This window comes from Urocitellus parryii, chromosome 2 (genome assembly GCF_045843805.1).
Source record: "Urocitellus parryii isolate mUroPar1 chromosome 2, mUroPar1.hap1, whole genome shotgun sequence".
Lineage (NCBI taxonomy): Eukaryota > Metazoa > Chordata > Mammalia > Rodentia > Sciuridae > Urocitellus > Urocitellus parryii.
In genome coordinates, this window is record NC_135532.1 from 15,467,858 (window position 1) to 15,488,192 (window position 20,335).

General features: G+C 34.6%; 1 protein-coding gene across 2 annotated transcripts in view; it reads right to left on the reverse strand.

Moving 5' to 3' along the window:
* Positions 1-4,738: 4,738 nt before the first annotated feature.
* Positions 4,739-20,335, reverse strand: part of Gpr180 (G protein-coupled receptor 180) — a 28,147-nt gene continuing 12,550 nt past the window's right edge. Inside the window, exons 4-9 of one of the 2 annotated variants that reach the window (XM_026399555.2) lie at positions 15,896-16,076; positions 15,704-15,753; positions 12,546-12,703; positions 9,938-10,129; positions 7,858-7,935; positions 4,739-6,798 (exon numbers count right to left, since the gene is read on the reverse strand). In XM_026399555.2, the coding sequence (XP_026255340.1) occupies positions 6,640-6,798; positions 7,858-7,935; positions 9,938-10,129; positions 12,546-12,703; positions 15,704-15,753; positions 15,896-16,076 (818 nt within the window). In that variant the 3' untranslated portion in view covers positions 4,739-6,639. The remainder of the gene's footprint in view (positions 6,799-7,857; positions 7,936-9,937; positions 10,130-12,545; positions 12,704-15,703; positions 15,754-15,895; positions 16,077-20,335) is intronic. The other variant, XM_026399563.2, reaches the window with a different exon arrangement.

The following is a 20,335-nucleotide window of genomic DNA, read 5'->3' on the forward strand; positions in this document are numbered from 1 at the left end:
TCTGACCAATTGGCCACATGTTTGAAATTCCCATAACCCCCTCAAGTTCGAATATTCACTAGAATAAAAGGCAGTGTTATAATGCAAGAGTATCTATGGCCCTTAAGTGACCACGGATGTCCTCTCATTAGTTCTTGTGATCATACCAGGACGTTTTTAGACCATCATATGTGGTAACAGATGTGAGTTTTTTAGAAGGCATAGGAAAAAGGGGAAAAGGAGCTGGCACTAAGAGAGGGGTGGTATACCTGCCCTCCAGTTGTATTAGGGGTCCCCGGGAAGTTTCCAGAGAGTCCCAGCCAAGTCCACCTCTTGAATTTTGGCTGAGAGCAAACTTGCATCAGACTTCCAAGTCCCCACTACACCTAGTCTTTCCAGATGGAGAAGAAATTTTACTATTATAATGATATGCTAAAGATCTGAAGGCAACTCTGGGTCACTTCGGCCCACATTGATGTGTTCCTATAGATTAGAATTTGTTCCTATAGATTTTATCCTTACAGGGCTTTGCTGCTACTTCCCAGAGTTCTGGAATCTAGTCTTTCCAAGGGTCACAAAAGTCCCCCACTTCAGGGTAATTTGTGTTCTTATTACATGACAGGAACTTTTGGGCCTGCATTTCTCTTGCAGAAAACAGGTTGTTTGCTAAGGAATGAATGTAAAATATCCTATTGACTTAAATCAGGCTGCAGGTAAATTGCTTTTAAAAAGAAAGTATGTGGGGGTCCGCACAGGAGGCCCAGTTTATGGAATTATCCCCTTGACCCCATGTTCCCATTGCTTACCTCTGTTACCTATCAACAGAACTCAGGAAAAGGCTATATGTGCAATTATAGTTTATCATAGCAAAAGAATACAAATCAAAATAACTGAAAGAAGATGTGCATAGGGTGAGGTCTGGAGGATCCAAACACAAAGTTTTTGTGTCTTCAGAGGCATGTTACCTTCCTAGAACATTGATGTATGACTACGCAAGTATTGCCAACCAACCTGAGAAACTCACCTGAGTTGAACTGTTGTCTATATTGGGATTCCATTATGTGCTGAGAGCCATAGCCGAGTCGGAATGACGCAAGGCATTTTTGCCAGAACCCAGTGGTTGAGAGGTGACCAGCAAGCCATTGAGATGATAATGGTTATGTTAAGCTGTGTATTCAATTGTATATTAGACCCCTGCTGTCCGCCTCAGCCTGCTACTTTGGAGTTCTCACAGGATTCCCGGACAGTTCCCATTGGTTGGGGAAGTGCCGGAGGAGGGATTTCTGGAGGAGGGATTTCCGGTTGGTGTGGGTGTGTCCTGGGAGAAGGCTGCCTGTGTGGCATCCTGTTTTGAACCTACAAGGCTGTGTGGCGGCTCCGTTATTTTGTGCCCAGCCAGACTGCGGCAATTATGTAGGCAGGATTCATTGAATCACTGACCATAAGGTTCAATTCAATCTCCAGTCTCTCCCTGCTTCCTAGAGGTTGGGTTGTAATCATGTGACTCAATGCCCCAAACCTCTAATCAGATGGTTAGTATTTCTGGTGTGGGTAACCCTCATCCTGTGTCATCTTACTAGTAAAAACTGTCAGGACCCACCGTGAATCACAAAGACATTCAATAACTCAGAAAATTCCAAGAAATTAGACCTGGGAACTAGATTGGAGGAAGGCTAGGAAAATTCTTGATTACATAGTCTTAAATTCAGCCTTATTGATAATAGAAGACTAAAAACACCAAAGTCCAGTAAGAGAGAACTGATACAAATGTATAATATATACAATTTAATGGAGTTCTGTGTAAATGGTCTAAGAGTCTATTGGGATACACAGGGCTGTTTTCACTCAAACTAAATGACCCCAGGTTGCTGTGATGGTATTGTCATTTTTAGTTTTCTGTCTTCTTCCAGCGACCTCCAACTTCTGTCAACATTCTTTCCTCTAGATGACTCAAAAACTTTCTTTTAAATTAGTGCTTCTAGTTGTGATGGGCAAAAAAAACAGCCATAATGGTCCATGGAGTATTACAGAAAAATGGAAACTCCCTCGTGACAACCTGTGTCATCCTCTTATAACTGGAGAGTTTTACAGTTGAGTCTTTATTAACTACTTGACTATTCCAGACTTACACACTTCCAAGTTCCATGATTTAATGGAGAACAGGTAGAATATTACTAAAGTCACTATGGACATTCTTATTATTTAACTAATGCCACATTATAAGTACATCTAGAACTTCAGGATTGTTTTCATTCATTCATTCAAATGAGTACCTGGTGTGTACCAGGGGATGTTCTAGGTGTTAGGCATACAGAGATGGACAAAACAATGGGCAAACTCCCTTAGAATTTATATTCTAATTGGAAAGAGACAACAAAGAAAAAAAAAAGGATAATATGAGAATAATTAGGATGGGAGAGCAGCATTAGATAGGATGGTGTTTTCAGGATCTGATTAGGAGAACCGTTAGAATGTAACACATACCTTTAATATTTAAAACAAAGCAATTACATGGATTTTAGGAAAGCTGTTTCTCTTTTTCTGGCACTTGGGTATGAAAGATGATATAAAATGGAAGAATCCAGGAACTTTCTAGGAAGAATAAAACCCATGGGGACTAAACGGAACTTATAAGAATGGACTGGAACTCACACCAATCTCACTTCCTTCAGTTGTCCAAAGTTAAGCACGGTGTTGTTTTGCAAAAACTAATACTGTCTGTCACAGAGTAATATACACACTTGGCCCAGGAATCACAGGCTTAAGGGGATGATCCAGCAGGAAGCTGTGTTCCTTGCTATTGTCCCATAGGCCAAGAAGATGAGTCAACAATGTGGGGTAAGCTGCAACAGTCTCTAGTGCCTTGCTTGGACCTTCTAATTACAGAGAGTCTGGACCTGACTGCTGCTTTACTTCCACCTTCTAAATCTCCTCTATCAATTGTTTTTTGTGGGCTGTATTGTCTTAGAGTTACATAGGGACAAAAACTCTGGGGAACTTAATTGGCACCATCAAATCTACCACAGATGGTTGAGGTGTCTGAAAAGGCATTTGTACAGAGAATTTGAAGGATGAGGATTTGGTCATGCAACCACGATTTGGAAGAGAATATTCTAGGCAGAAGAAATGGCTAGTGCCAATTTAGGGACATAAGCGGGGTACTTTTAGATGAAGAACAATGAGGTTGAGGTATGGTGGAAGGGAGAGTGATACAAATTAATAAAATCACATATAGAGGTAGGGATTAACTAGACCCTATGGGGACTTGCAGAAAACATGGTAATACATGGGGACTTCTTTTTTCTAAGTACAATGAGAGGCAAATCGAGTTATCAGGGCTGTAGTAGTTGGATCTGATTTAAATATTTTTTCAATGTTTTATTTTGAAATAATTTCAAATTTAAAAAAAGTCGTAAGATTAGCACAAAGAATTCCTGGATGCCCGTTGTATGGCTGATTTGTCTTTAAGAGGGTATTTTGGCTGCACAGTGGAGAATGCCCACAGTGGCAGGGCCGTCTTCCCACACCTCCAGGCCTCACTGCATTCCTGCAGCCCAGTGTGCACAAAGCTTTTGGAGCTAGCAGAAGGCTGCCCAGGTGTGGAGGCAGGAATGTTACTCACAAGCCACTACAAAAGTTCAAGCTATAGGGCTTCCACACTGGTGTCCAGACCTCATAGGAAAATCAATCCTTTCTTGTCTCAATTCAGAAATCCATGCTGGAAGACAAAATGGTACTAACCCTTCCGATCTGACCTCTAACCAACTGGATGTTTCTAATGAGCATGACAATTCTCAAAACAAAAACAAAATCCTCAATGATTTGACACCACAGAAGCTATGTAAAAGAGTGGGTTTTACAAGTAATTTCAGGTTTCTAAAAAATTTCCAGAGAATGTGCAGTCTCCCAAGGGAGAGAAGGGGTTCATGTTCATGCTGATATACAGATTCTAGTCTTATTGGAGGTGACCTTAGACTTGTATCACTTCTACCTTCATGAGAATTGGCTTAACTTTACTTGAGATTATGAAAAATTTCCCTCAAGCTCTTCTGCCTGGATTAATTCTCCCTGCTAGCAATACAGTCTGGCTGAAAGCCAGGTTCAAATTCTGAAGTACTGAGTTCTTTTCATTTCAGATTTCAGCATAATTCTGGATTTAATGTTCAAACCAAGAGTAAAATTAATATGGATAACCATTCATTCTCACTAAAACCATACACACTGAATACATGCTCATTAAATCGTGAGGGTAGAGTAGAAAAACTCAATGGGTGGATGACCTTAGAGGAAACAGTCTCCTACTCAGTTCATTGGGAGCTTGGGTATTGCAATAGGGCTTAGTGATAATGAGGGTTAAGTGCCTGATGCAGGCATTCTTACTATTATGCATGTCAATAAGGAAAGAATTTTTTCTTCCCAAAGAAAAAAAATTTTGCTTCCCAAAAGGGGCAGGAGTGGCAGAACATTTATCCCAAGAAAAATTGTAAAAGTGGATAAAAAAGAATTATCTGACAGAGGAAGAGAAGTTTTTATATTTCATTAGAGATTGCACTATATGCTTATCTTCCTGTAATCTGTAGTGAAGAATCTCCATGTAAACATTCAGAAAGAAAAAGAGATGCTGTGTCATGACTTACAAACTATAAATTTTGTCCCTGATTACTAACCAAGGACAGTTTTATATATTTATTAAAAACTGTTTTCCTTCTTTTAACAATGGTTTTTGAATAACAAAATAAATTATCTGCAATTTCAGCTACACTTAAAAAAAATAAACAAAAACTTTTGAAGTTAAATAAATGCAAGTATAGTAATACATTTCACATATGTTGATTATAGTTACTGTGTTCTTTATATAAAATAATACAAATAATTATTCCTTTCCCATTGTTGCAATTTCACAAATTGTATGAAAAAATTTCTCTCACTCTTTTAGATTAATTAACTGTGACTCAGTTGAACATAGCAGACATTAACTGGTTGTTATTAGTGATATGATAAAAGAAAAAGTTATGACCACTCAGCAGATCCTGTAAACCTAAAACATTCTTCAGACTTTCTAGTCTTAACCTGCAGCACTCATTTATTAAATGATAGACACAGAACTATTAGGGAGATGATTTAATAGGTGGGTTGAGCTTTGTTACTGTGCCATTTTGCTAGTCACACACAAAAATATTTTGCTTTTAGAATAAAGTAGAATACTATTCATTTCCAGTGAGACTATGTGCCAGGGAAAAACACAGACAAAGCCATAGATATTCTTAAGTTGAGCTACATCATTTTAACTAATTTATAAGTTTAATTATCAGATCATTGCACCATTTCTTGTTTAAAAATGTAATAAGCAGATAAAAATATTTTTAAATAACCAGAAATAAAAATAAAAAGGCCTGAACAACTTGACAAACAGCAACAGAATTATTTCCAGTCAGTTACTATGAATGGGAATATTCACTTTATACAGCAGGCAGTGACAACCATCTAGCAATTCTTTAATCAGGCACTTGATGGAGTATTTTTAAACTAGTGTACTCAACAGAAGGGCATCTTTCTTTCACACACACACACACACACACACACACACACACACACACACCAAAACACAAATATGGCTTTATTACAAAGGATTCAAGATGGCAACTACTTAGAATCCAGTGCCAACACGGATTATAACAAACCCAGTGAGTATTTTGTTTTTCAATTATTCATAGAAAATTTAATCCTGATTAAGTATCCTTGGGCAGGAATTCATGGGTAGTTGATGACTGAAACCAACATTTATGTGAAATGCTTCTGTTAATTTAATCTGGGTATATGGCTTAATTATGATTGAGGATTCAATGTAAGAGAAATGAATTATATCAGGATTAAAATTTTAGTACCATATCACATAGTACCTTTTCCTTTTTTCTTTTCAGACACATAAACCTTTTTGTCCCTTTACCTAAGTGCTCAAATTTTAAAATCCTTTGTCCTTAAAACCCATGTAAAGTGTCTAGGTTTTATTTTTCATAAATTTGTCAAAAATCCTTTGCTAATCAAGCTAAACCTGAACTAGAGCCAAAAATGAAAAAAATTGGCAAATAAACCCACCCACAAGTAAACAAAATCTTATTTAGGTAGCTGAATATATTTTATATTCATTTCCTGAAGTAATCTCATTTTCAAATTCTTTAAACTCTAACATGAAATACATTTTCTTTAAAGCATTAAAACAAAGCAGTTTTTTCAATCAATGTATTACACTGATTTCATAACTGGACTAGTTTAGATATGTATATGCAAGTAATCATTTAACTGATTACTTTTTAAAATACTATCAAACCTGAGTTACCTATTGATATGAGGCATTATAAGTGGTGAATATCTTACCAAACTATCATATAGTTCTTTTTCACATTTATTCCATATGGAAATTGCTTCAATCACCTTATAACAACACTCTTTCTTGAAAGTTTATTGTTTAAGTTTCTTTCAAAACATTTGACTTATTACCTTTTTGATTTTGGTACTGCTTAAATGCAGTTATATAAATAACATGCTTTGGTTTCAAAGTTCAATTTTTCATACCAAATGTATGAAAAAAGAGTCACTGTATTTGGATCCTTATTGCACTCCTTTAACCAATTCACTTTTTCTTTCAACAAAAATCAAGTATCAGAAATGAGGGCGACTTTTGTGTCCAGATGATATGGTCAGTGGTAGTGTTACTGAGGAAAGAGAAGAGACTTCCCAGTATAGACTGTGGGATAGGAAAAGTCTGTAGAGAATAACCATGGAAACAGACTGGCAAAGGATAACACCTATTGTAATAACCTGAAAAGAAAGGAAAGAATGCTTTTACTGCAAGCAGAAACAGAAAATATATTCTATTTATCATGAACACGTATATGCTTTTTATATATAGTACTCTATCCTTCATTTTTACCACATGTACATTTTATCAAAGAAATCTTCAACAGGAAAATATGACTTGTGTTATGAACTGTAATTGTTCAAGGGAAAAATCCCTCCAACAGTTTACAGATGCTAAGTAAGACACAAAAGAATAACTTGCTAAAACATTCTCTCCTAAGGGTGTGCACATAAGAGTATAGACAAGAGTAGTAACTCACAGGAAAAACCAGGTTCCTGGCTAATAGGAATTAAATATGCCACTACCAAATGCCAGAGTGCTCTAAAGCCCTTTCAGAGATTTTCAAGTCACTTCCCTATTTCTATATACTACCTTCCTACTTATTTACCCTAGTGAATACCTCAGGCTCAATAAACATTTGTGCATTCAAGCACATAGTGCACTGCTTTGTAAGGGGCTCCTGGCAGAACTCCACCATCAAGTGATGGAGCAGTTCGCCCAGGAGGGGAGGAATCAACACAATCAAGACTCGGCATACTTGAGCATGGCACTCCAGACTGTAGTCTGTTACAGAAACTAGACTGATTTTTATGAATCTATCATGATTTTTACCATTATGGAGCAAAAAATTTTATCTTTTTTTTAACAAAGATGTATCATAAATTCTATACTATGTGGCTGGGTATGTAGTTCAAAGTAAAACACTTGCCCAGCATACACAAGGCCCTGGGTTCGATGCCTAGCACTGGGGGTGGGAGGAGATATATATATTACATATTTAATATATAAAACATTATTCTGAAGAAGGCTGAATTAAGAACAAAAGATATTTCCATCATTTTGCTTATAAACTAAATTTCTAAAAATAATTTTATATTTTAAACAATCACAAGTTCAATATTTTGTCAGTTGTAAAAAACTCAAGAAACTTCTGAATCAACAGGCCTCTCCTACCTCAATATTTTTCAAAAAAAGACTACATTTTCATTTAAAACGACTAGTTTGATTATATTACTTACCTTATCTCTTTGGTAGTCACTGAAAAGGATAGAAATGCACGTAAGAACAGGATGGCATAAAAACCACAGGATACAACCCTGAAACAAATGAATAATAAGTCAATAAGTACAGCTTTGTCTTTATTTACAGAATGTACCAGATAAAAACATTGTTACTAGCACTGAATTCCTGATTGGCCTCAACTGGCCTTTAGGATAAAGCTTGCAATAAAATGTAGAAAAAATTTACTGTTGCTGTCATATTAATACTGTTTCTAACCAAATGTGTTTTTAAAGAGTATTTATAACCTTCTATTTGTAAATCTGTTATATATACAAATTTTGATAATACTTATAAATACATTAATATAAGCAACAATAAGTGAGAAAAAGCAAGGTACAAATGTAGAATATTTCTGTAAAAAAACATAAAAATGCACATTCGTATGTGAATGTAGATACACAAAGAAACTTTGTAAAAATACACACCAAAAACTAATTAATAGTGGTTACCTATTTGGAGGTAATATGGAGGAGGGGGATCTGGGCAGGTAAGAATGGAAAACTGTTTATATTATACTTTCCAAATATCTTTTTCTGGTTTTCCTTGAACTATTTCAGCATATTCGCTTTTCCAAAAATTAAATTTGAAACAAGTAAGTTAATATATAGCTGTTGTGGGGTACACTGAAGATTCAAGGATTAAAAAGATGTAGAAAAAGTTTTTGGTACGCTTTTACATGAATGAAAATGGAGGAAACTATATGTAGAAATAAATAAAATTCTCTGGGAGGAAAATTAGGAACTCCTATCAGTGATGATATGAGGAGATGGTGGTAACTGCATAGAAGGAAGCAAGGTAAGAAGTACTTTTTGCTACTCTTTGAATACTTTTAGATTTTTGACCCTATTCAAAAAGTTATATTAAAAACTAAAAATAATTTTTATTTAAGTTCAAATAAAAACATTTAATACTGTTTTGAACAAAAAAAGGGCCCAACATCTCAAATATATATGAACTTATCAAACAATATCCACTCCTTCCCCCGTGAAAAATCCAAAAGCAAAATGGCAATTTCTTGCCCTTTTGGTACTCTGCAGTGGCCCTAGAACCCAGTCTGAAGCTGGGTTCTAGGGCCACTGCAGCAGCTTTGCAAAGTTCAACACCAGAAATAGGGAGCAATTTGGCTCTTCTGCCATTCATGCCTCAGAATGCTGGTGGATCAGGCTGGATCTACTGCACACAGGAATAAAGGGACACAGATTTTTGCAACCCGTCAGAAAAACAGAACCTCTATGGAAGGAAGGTTTCTGTGATTTACTGCTCCAACACTTCTCTTGACAATCTTTCCTTTGACTAACTAGGTATAGGGAGAATAAAACACACAAATAAACAAACAAAAAATATATATTTTTAAAGATCTCTCAGGCCTAAGAGTGATATACAAAGGGGGACTAAAGGGCTGGGGATATAGCTCAGTTGGTAGAGTGATTGCCTAGCATGCATAAAGCCCCTAAGTCAATACTCAGCACAACAAAAAACAAATAAACAACCAAAAAAATACAACAATAAAGAAAGGGGGAATAAAATGGACATGATTTTATATGGGTGAAATAGCTGAAACACAATAGGTACTCAGCCACCTGGCTTCATCTGCTTATGCTACAGGATAGCTCCTCAAGTGTTATAAAACACTGCATAACTCTGAGACAAACAGTTCAGCTAATTAATAAACTGTTGAAAAATTGCAAACCGTATTCTAATTAGAATGATAAATTAGAATATCATTAAAAAATTAAAAAATATTCTGTTACCACAGAGAAAATGCAAAATCCCTATTGATATAAGAAACTATAATACAGGCAAAATTGACAAAGATTACATGGAAAATACTACTCCATAGGTTCTCTAAAATTGGGAAGATAATGCCCACAGCATTATGGTTGTGAAGATTAAATGAGTAATGCAAATAAAGGGCTTACAGTAGGTTCCTAACACATAATAAGTAAACAGAAGTTAGCATGTGGATTTTATTAACTTCCCACAGAAATCAGAACAACATTCATAATCAGAATAATCACTTTTTACCCCAGCTCATACTTTGGCAAATGTGATGTAGAACTCTCTTTTGAGTGTGCTTCTCTCCACTGTGATGATCTGATAGAGTCCACATCCTAAAGACAATGCTAGGCAAATTCTTAAAATGATTAGGAGAATCCCTGCTAAGTTGTGGTGCGAATGGTAGCTGTGATGACTAGTATCTTCAAACTGTTCCCAAAGTAGTAAAATACTCTGCAAAAAATTTTTAAAAATTTAAACATTACATTTAGAGAAGAAAAAAAATGATACCTCCCTAAAATATTTTTTTTCAACTTTTGCAAACTTTCCCTTTAACATTATATAAACATTCCTAAGGGATGTAAAGATGTAATAGATTATAAAGCCTGTTAAATAATAAAGTACAGGCATAGTTTTTTCCTTGCTCTGATAACAACTAAGTCAGAGAAAATGAATTTTTATCAAGTGAGACCCAGTTTTAAAAACAAAACAAAACAAAAAAACAAACTAGTGCTATCCTGATTCAGATATGACATCTCTAAGGATAGAAATATATTGAAAAGGCTAAGTGAATAAATGTAAACTTTCTTCTAAATCCATCCTCTTCTTACTTCAGTATTGTCAATAAAAATCAAACTGTTCTGCATTACAGTCTATTATCTCAAGGTAACTTTCAAATGTCTCAAGATCTTTTGTAATCCAGAATTAACAAGTCAGAGTTGTTGATTTCAGACTTCACTTTTTCATGGTAACCTCATAGCTAAAAGAAAACACATCTTTCATGCTCACTGTAAGTGCCCAGGGCACTGTTACACACCCTTATGTTGTCTGTTGACCTTTTCTCCCATATTGTTATTTCAACAGTGAAAAGCGCAGCAAGTTCTCATTATGCTGTTCTGTTCACTGCCATTCAGTAGAAATCAGTGTCCATCTTTCCTCCATCCTTACCAAACATCAACTGCTTAAATTACTGTAATATTTTTAGCATCAAACATACCTTTGGGCTTCATTTATTTGTCAACTCAGCCCACAGAACCGAGTCTTCAGTTACTTCCAAAGAGTTTAGATAAATCTCACTATGAAATTCAATTCTTAGATTTTATGGGTTTACCAGCAACCTCTTCCTTTCCTCATTCTCACAGTTCTACCCTAATTTTATTACTGCTAGTACTCTTAGTAAGTGACTTTGTCATCCTGCACATGTAAAATTTTCTTTAGGAGCTTAAATTTTGTTATTACTGAAAGTGTTATTCCTTCCATAAAATTATGCCTATCTGATTTCTTAACCACATTTCTAAACTTACATTTTACACCACAAGTATTATTATAGAATTACTATTTTTCATGTTTCACATTTTTACAATTTGAACTCCCTATTTTCATACACATATGCCAATATGTGATCTGTATGATATATGTATTTATGTAGTCTTTGGTTGCCTGTCTCATCAACCTTGTCTGGCTGCTGAGGATCAGGGCTTTGTCTAATGCATTCTTCCTAAATGCCCATTTAAACCCTAGGGTAGGGTCAAAATCTTAATTTTCAGTTTGTATTTGTCTATGATAATGAATTAAAATTATAACAAAATGATTAATGAAAATTGAGTTTTTAAAAGAGCTATGAATTTAGAAATGAGAATTTAAAAAGAAATTAATAATATTCTCCATATATCCTGGATCAAAAACATTAAGTTGGGTCTTACTTTATTTTAATCACTTCTAATTGAATTCACAGGCCCTTTCCTGGCACTCTCTACTTTCAAAATATCACCCACTAGGAAATAATCTTTCTCAAATCAATCATGTAAATTCAATACTCCTACGTCACTCAGCACCTACTATACTTTACTAATACTATGGGAAAAGATGAATACAGCACTGGCTCCACCATTGATTAGTGAATTTTCAATTTATCCAATGCATTAAAACCTACATCATAATGCCCTTTACAGAGCCCACATGCATATTTCATTATTATCTGTAGTTAATGCTGGCCACAGACTCAGTATAAATTTTTGTTCACACCTTTCTTTCTTCCTAATTTTTATAAATCCATTGCACATAGGCATAGAGATATCTTAGAATACAGTCAATGCTACTAATATAGAGGAAAAGGAAAAAATTAAAGGACCTATGTTTTGCTATTACTGAAAATCCTCAAAACTTATGTCCTCTATATAAGACCAGATTTGTTTTTGTATTTGTTTCCAAAAAAAAAAAATAGACCCCATTCTATCTTATTCCATGTTGTGCCTTTTAATTAATCTCCTATAGTTACTCAAATATTTTTATGTATAAAGTAACCAACTGTAAAGATCCTTGTCAATGGAATAAAATCTCAAATTCATTGAATCACTCATTAAATGGTCAGTACTTACCATGTAATAAAGAAATATGAAAGAAAGCTATTATTAAGTAGGAAACATTACACTTAGAAAAGCTGGTAGGATGCTCAAATCCAGGTAAGTTACAATTAAATTCCACAAACTATATATATTAGCACCTGGAAGGTTAACAGATTATTTGATCTTTAAATCCATACTTCAAAATGATACAAATTCCTCATGGGTCCCAAATTTCAATTCTGAAATACATTGGCATTTCCAAATATTGTTAAGCATAAAACTGGGTCTCAGCACTCAGCACTCACCTGTGTTACGACAATGAACACGGCAATGCCAGTGGATGCAGGAGTAGAATCCCACTGGAGAGGTCTGCTTTGAGACTTCTTCATTCTGACTATAGTCCAACCCATGCATAGACTCAGAAGTAGGTATAACATGTGAATTTGAGAAGCAATGTCAAAAACTAAAGGGAAATAAAAATTGAAGTTAACCAAGTTTTCATAATACACAGAATTTGGTACTTTTTGCATTGAGATAAAATTACCTTTTGTTTTATTTTGTAAGCCACAAAGGTACAGGCATTTTTTAAAGAGACGCTAAGGAAATTCAATAAGAGATATTCATGTATGATAATTCTAAAGGATTACAAAAATTTCCGAAAAATGTGTAATGTTTATAAAAACAGTTAAAACAGTGGTAATACTACTTTAAAATGTATACATATATATATATATACACACACATACCCATATATATATGTATACATATATATATACGCACATACATATACATGTATATATATACACACACACACATACCCATATCATATCTCTATTAAGTTTAACCTTAAAGACATACATGTTTTCCATTTTTCTAAGCTTTCATAACCATAGATAATCCTGATCAAAAGAATCAAATTTTAAATATAATTTGTGCAGTGTACAAAAATAATTAATACCTTTAATTCTGGGTTGTTAATTTTTTTTGATGACTAAACTATATTGTAAATAGCATTTTCTAAAATTATTAATAAGAAACACTATGACAATAAAGTACATAGCCACTGTGACATCCAATTATGTCAGTATTAGTTTCAAAGTGCTGAAGACAAATGGAAAGCTTGGTGAATTAGTGCAATGTGCCACCAGGTGGCTATCACTTGAACTGCAGGGGAAGCCTGCTACTTTTAAAAAACAGTAACAAAATCACCTGTATCCAGTTCAGCAGTATAGGGAAACAAAATCTATAAATACTTCAAGTTCAACCCATATTTATATAAACTAGTAGTGATTGATTTTTTTAAGGGCTACAATTTTTCATAGTGGTGTGTTCTGATGTGCATTTTGGAATAAATTTATGACAATTTAACAAAGTGCCACACAGAAACTCTGATATTCATAAATTTTACCTCTTTTATGTAAGGATATTATAAAAACAGAGAAAACTAGCTCTAGTATATATAAAGGCTCATGTTTAAAAACTGCAAGCTAAAAATCTATTTCTAATACACCTTTTCAAATATATTTTTACAGATTTTCCCCTTTCATCTAAATTAAAACTGGCTATTCTACATTTATACTAATGTATCTGTGGTAGTGAATTCTGATAATTGCCACTACATTTGAATAATATAAAATGTTATGGCAAATCACATCAAGAACACTTTCTTTTCATCATAGATTTTTGAATCACTGTGATATCAATTAATTTTATTAAACATTTCACAAATACACATTCATTTAATTACATAAAGAAGCTAAAGGAATATTCCTACATAAGCTGCTAAGTAGCTTATGTAGAAATTGATTCACTCATTCAGTGTACTTACCGTGCAATAGAAAATATGAAAGAAAGCTATTATTAAGCAGGAAATAATACATAAGCTGCTAAGTAGCAAAAACAAATACCTGGAAAACCCCCCTAATATTCTGGCTCATTTCTTTATGTACTAAGTAATACACAGATGGATATGAGACTATAACTGGATAGGTAGAGGACAGCTCATTTGTTGCTGGAAAGTAATTAATTTCATATAAAATACACAGATCACACAAAAACTCCATTCTGTCTTGAATTTTAATTACTTTAACTAACTAAACCTTTTGCTGTAGGAAGCATCAAAAATCAGCAACATCAATTTATTGCCATTCTAAACACAAACACACACACACACACACACACACACACAAATTTTTGTTTCTCAGCCTTCCATAAAAATGCAAGACTAACACTGTACTATATATAGCAGACACTCACAAATATTCATCAGTCCTTCATTTTAGTAATAGCTTTGCCACTAATTGGCTCTGTGTGCTTTGCCCCTTTGAATGTCAATTTCTTCATCTAAAATGCATAAGCTGAATTATTTCTAAGGTTCTGTCCAGCTTAACAATCTACAATTCCATTAAATATTTGAAAGACTTCCAAAAGGGAGAAGCAGAGCTCTAGACAATGTTCAGAAAGGATAAGCCCCTCCTGCTTGTGTACAGGAGGTGCACTGAACATATCCCCTTCACAAGGAGAATGAAAGGGTTTTCAAGTTTCAAAATCTTGAAACAGGTGGCAAGGTCTGGATGAGTGGGTCCAAAGATGATTAGTGGTAATACCCTAAAAGAGCAATGAGACTAGAAGAGAAATGTGGAAATATAAAGAAAAGTAAATCCTAGTAGTAAATCCAAAGATAAAATGAGTTTTCATATTAAAAATCTGTTTTGTAGAGCAAATCTTAAATAGTTTTCCAATATTAAGAGTGGCATAAAACTTAATGTCCCTTTGCAGTTCTCTAAAATGTCATGATTACAGGACCTTTTAATATTTTTTTCTATCATGCTTAATTGAAAAATTACTTCATAAAAGTTTCTCTTATAAATAAAAGAACAAAGATGTGCGATCAGCTCAATTATAGATGTACATATGGCCTAGTGTCAGAAACAGAAAAAAAGTTGGTACAACAGAAAATGGAATTACAATAGGGAAAAAATATTCAGCATTGGGGTCAGACCTCTATTGCTCAATAGCTGACTGACATATGAAAACATGCTTCATGACACTGAGTCCAGATTCTTTATCTGCAAAATAGGGATAAGCATATCTACTTTTTGGTGAGGATAAAATCAGAGACTATATATGTAAATATGCTCTCAAAATAATGAAGAGTTACACATATTATTAAGAAGAAACTAGGGAGGATAAATGAGAACTAAATCTGTAACCTTGTTTTCAGTCAATATGAGTTCTAACCAACCTTGGGCATAAAAACTGTACTATGTTAAAAAATTACATATATTTATGTGGTTTTTGCAATGCTGGGGATTAAACCCAAGGCCTCACACCTGATAGGCATGTGCTCTTCCACTGAGCTTTTTTCCCCAATACAAAATAATTTTTAAAAAGGGAAAATGAACAAGTAGATAGCAAGTTTATCTTAAAAAAAAAATTAAACAGTGCTCAGAACAATACTCACATTCTGCCAAACTTCCCATAAAAGGTACCCCTATTCCATCCTTGGAATACCTAAGGAATTGAAAAGGAACATATTAGTGTAAATTACAAATGTGAAAAAAAGTGTTCATAATCAAAGCAAGCATAATTGTGGTGCACTAATTAGGATTAATTAGACGTAATGATGAACACAGTTTTAGTGGTTTTGAGTTACCTGGAGAAATGAATGTAATTAGCTAAAGCTGAACCAGCTTGTAACAGCAATGCAGTTGTCAGAACCTTTAAAATCATGTGCATGGGTCCTCCTTTCTTAATAGCCTGCCACAATGATTGAGCATAAATGCAAGCAATCACAAAGTACACTAGGACTAGGAGGAAAAAGAACTCATGTAACCCTGCGAAGAGAAGAAAGGGAGTTTGCTTCAGTAAAACAAAGCCAGTGCAGTGTTGGGCTGCTTTCAAGTCTTCCTGTCAATATATATCTAGACTTTTAAAACTGAAGTCACAGCACTTATTTTTGTGAGAAAATAAAGAGGGAAATTATTTAAAAACCAATTTTTTACTTTAGGCCAAAGTTTTAACTATAAAACAGTAGATTAAACCAACTACTTAAAGTCAATCTATTAAAAAAAATACAGTTAAGGAAGCCCAAAGATTCACCATAAAATTACACTTTAGTTTGAAAACAGCAAATGAAAACAAAGATTTCAATATTCAGTTAGATATACTTTTTACACTAAAAGTGGATTCTTTTGTGAGAAGTTTAGAAATAGATCTATTTAGTCATTAATAGTTTGCTATACCTGGATGATACTCCTCCAAGTGTCGTCCCTGGGCCAGCAGCATCACCAGAGAACTTGTTGAAAATGAAATACCTTAGGCCCCACTTCAGATCTACTGAATCAGAATCCCTGAAGGTGGAACTCATTAATTTGTGTTTTAGTAAGTCTTAGGGTGATTCTGATACCACTAACATGTTCTGGAGTGCTCCATTACTTTAAATTTCCATTTGGATAAAACTTTAAAACACCTGTTATAGCCAAAGTCACTTTCTGAGGTAAACTTTGTGTAGCTCTTGCTAAAGAGGAAATCCTATGGAGATCAAATGACTGCTCTACGATTAACTGGAATTGTGATACTAAATAACTGGCCACCAATTCAAGTTGCCAACAACATAACTTTGTTCTCAAAGGCAAGATAGGTCAGTCATATTTTTTGGGAATTCAAACAACAAAATATGAAAAGGGAAGTAGTCCATAAAAGACTTGATGCTAGGACAGGCCAGAAGAGTCAAACTAGGCTACAATGAAATAAAATTTTGAGTGAGCAGAAATTATGAGCAAAGACCGCTGACTGGCAAAGATGAGAACAAAGTGCAGATGCTATATTTAAAAGGATGCCAGTCATTATAGCGACCTCTAGTTCCAAAAAGCAGCTCTTCTCCATAGTCTTCACGTAACTTCATGATCAACACCACCTTTTCTGGGTTACTTGGAATCTTTTTCTGAGTGTTCCTCTTCCAGAAATTTTAGAATTGTTGTTTTTTTTTTTAATAATAAGCCAGAAGATGTACTGAGGTTTATTGCTTATATTTACAGGCATTCCTCAGTAACCAAAGAGGACTGGTTCCAGGATACCACTGGGATACCAAAATATATGGAGTCCTTCATATAAAATGGTATTTTATTTGAATAAAAGCTAGGCACATGCTCCTATATACTCCAAATCATCTCTAGATTACTTATTATACCAATACAATGTAAATCCATGTTAACTAGATGTTATGCTGTATTGTTTAGTGAATACTGACAAGAAAAAAGTCTGCATATGTTCAGTACAATTTTTTCCACAATATATTTGATCTGGTACCCATGAAAATAGAACCTGTGGATATAAAGGGCCAATAGTACTTGGTTACACTCAAGACAGTCCCTAATATAGAGCTTTTAAATTCTAACTAATATTAGAATGTCATGATAGCAGCTGAGATTAGAGCCATCTCCACAGAATCTGTGGATGAAGAATGTAAATTACACTCATTCCCCTTCCAATTGTGAACACTGGGCCTGCTCCAATTTCCCTCGAGGAAAACTCCAGTTAATGAGCAGAAAAGGAACCTTTACATTATGTGGAAAATAATTTTGGAAAAGATATAGAAGACACAAATAAAAGGGAAAAAGTCAAATGGTTCAATCTCAATCACTTTAGGGGCATGGTTAGGAGGAAAAAAAAAAAAAGGCAGCAAGAAGTTTTTCTCCACTGGGTGTCTCCCCTGCTCTACCTATATAAATATAAAGACAGTCACTTTCTAGAGCAGGTGAAAAAGTATGTTTAGACTTCAGGAAGAGAAGATCAAATAACAGAAGGGGCATACTTCCTTTTAAAATTCCTTACATAGAAAAGCACTGCAGCTTTAGAAATAATGGGACCATAATCCTCAGATTACTGTAGGACTGGAACAATACAAAACACAAATGCTAACCATATTATAACAGCTGTGGGTCAGTAAAATTCCTTATACTGTTCTGTGTATTAGATCTTAGTTTTTACCTTTCCTTCTTTGTATTAAGGAATAAAGCATTCTATTTAAAGTTTTATTTATAATACTTTATAGAATATCTATTACAGGATAAAGTTGCAGGCTCCATTAGGGTACAAATCTACCATGAAAAGAAAATCCTCAGACTAAGAAATCAGAATAATGTGGGAGGAGGGTACTTTTAAAAATAAGACACCTATCACCAGCAAAAAAAAAAAAAAAAAAAAAAAAAAAACCACAAAAAAAGCCTGAGGATTATTCAATGTTAAATGTATCTCTCATAAAGGACCAATTTTATAGCCAACAAAGCAAACTGTTTCACTGAAATAATATATTAAATGAACCAAACTAAGATACTTTGTTCACTAAATTTTAGATAAATGATTCTTTCCTTGAGGCCATCCGTGAGCTACTTTAAAGATAAAAGGGTATGTTGTGTCTACACTGTTTTTAAAATTTTTAATGTTTTTAATGAGTATGTTATAGTTCTATATAATATATATAGAATCACACACACATGGGATATAATTTGCTTCATTTCAGTCCCCATCACTTCCTCTTTTCTCTTCCTCCTTCCTGCTGTTCCCCTTCCTCTACCTACTGGGCTTCCCTCCATTTTATTGTTTTTAAAATTGATACTTTACAGAAGCTAGAGCAAAATAAGGGGAAAAAAACCCAAAAACAACAACAAAGGTGCGGGGGGGGGGGGGTCCCACAAAAAAGGAAGGGAGATCAGTGGAGTGGAGGAAGGAGATAAAGGAGGTGAAGGAGGGCAGGAAGAGAGGAACTCTGGAATGAAACAGACCAAAATATGCTATGTACATACATAAATGTCCACAGTGTATATCTACAAAGCACTGTTTTTTTTAAAAAACAAATCACTCCCCCAAAAGTCGGATTTTTTTCCTCTTCAGTTACCAATTATACTTTTTTTATGCCACCAAGCTTCACAAGACCAAAACAATCTGTGTTTGTTCACACTGAAATTAAAATCTAAAAACAGATGAATACAAAGTGTTACTTGTCCTACTTAAAACAACATTCACTAAGGAAGAAACACATTCTTAAATGAACATGTAACTGTGGTGACACAGGTTATAAGGAAATGTATAGGTTGTAAGGCAAGTTCAAATGAAGAACTGGCAAAATCAAGTAGGAAGAAAACTTAGAGAAGAGCTTCTATAACTTCAGCCCCACCTAAATGATGGGAGAGCAGAGGTTAAGAAAAGCAGAAAGAATCCTTGAGCCATGGGGCATCACTTGCAGCAGATCTGCCTGCCTGTCCACCATCCTTCCTGTCTTGGTCCCAATATGTACCCTCCCTCCTATGCCCCAACAGCAATCAGAAATTCCAATACCCTTGCCAGCAGGAGGTAAACCTAGCCCCTTCAACAGATTTTTTTACCTTTATCATCTTTCTGGTATGGAAACTAACATTTCTCTTATAATGCAAAGATATTTGACCTAGTTCTAGCCAATGAAATGTGATGGGAGCTTCTGGGAAAGATTCCCTTGCTATTAAGAAGAGATACCAAAATTTGCCAATACCTAGATGGGATGTCCAGAACAACTATAGCTAAACCTATGGGGAGCCAACCTAAAGACAAAGGTGACAGAGGATACCAGGGCAGAGAGACACTAAATAATCCACTCTGGAAAAGCCTTAGATCCTTTTCTTGTTTAAGATAATTAAGTATACCACTTGCCTTAGGGTTTTCTATTACTTTAAGCTTAAAACATTTACTAATAAAACATGTTACCAGTGCAACATTAAGATCTAACCCATTATCTTTTGGAACAGAGAGGAAAAAAAGGGAAAACAGAAAAGCATGAACATGTATGCTAAAATTAAATACAGTGAGATGGCAGATGTGAGAGCCTGTGATATTCCAATGAAAACCAGTCTATCTGCCTTAGGTAATAACGCTCTTGGCATCCTAGGTGCTTCTTTTCGTCTCTAACAAGAGCACGAATACAGTTAACAAGGATTTTAATATTTTTACAAAGCAGTTTCATTTGATTCTACCTTAAAGCATTATGCTCCTATTTACACTGTCCAGTGGCATCAAACTTGCCTCAGTTCATTTTGTAAAATTAGACTATACAGAATAGAGG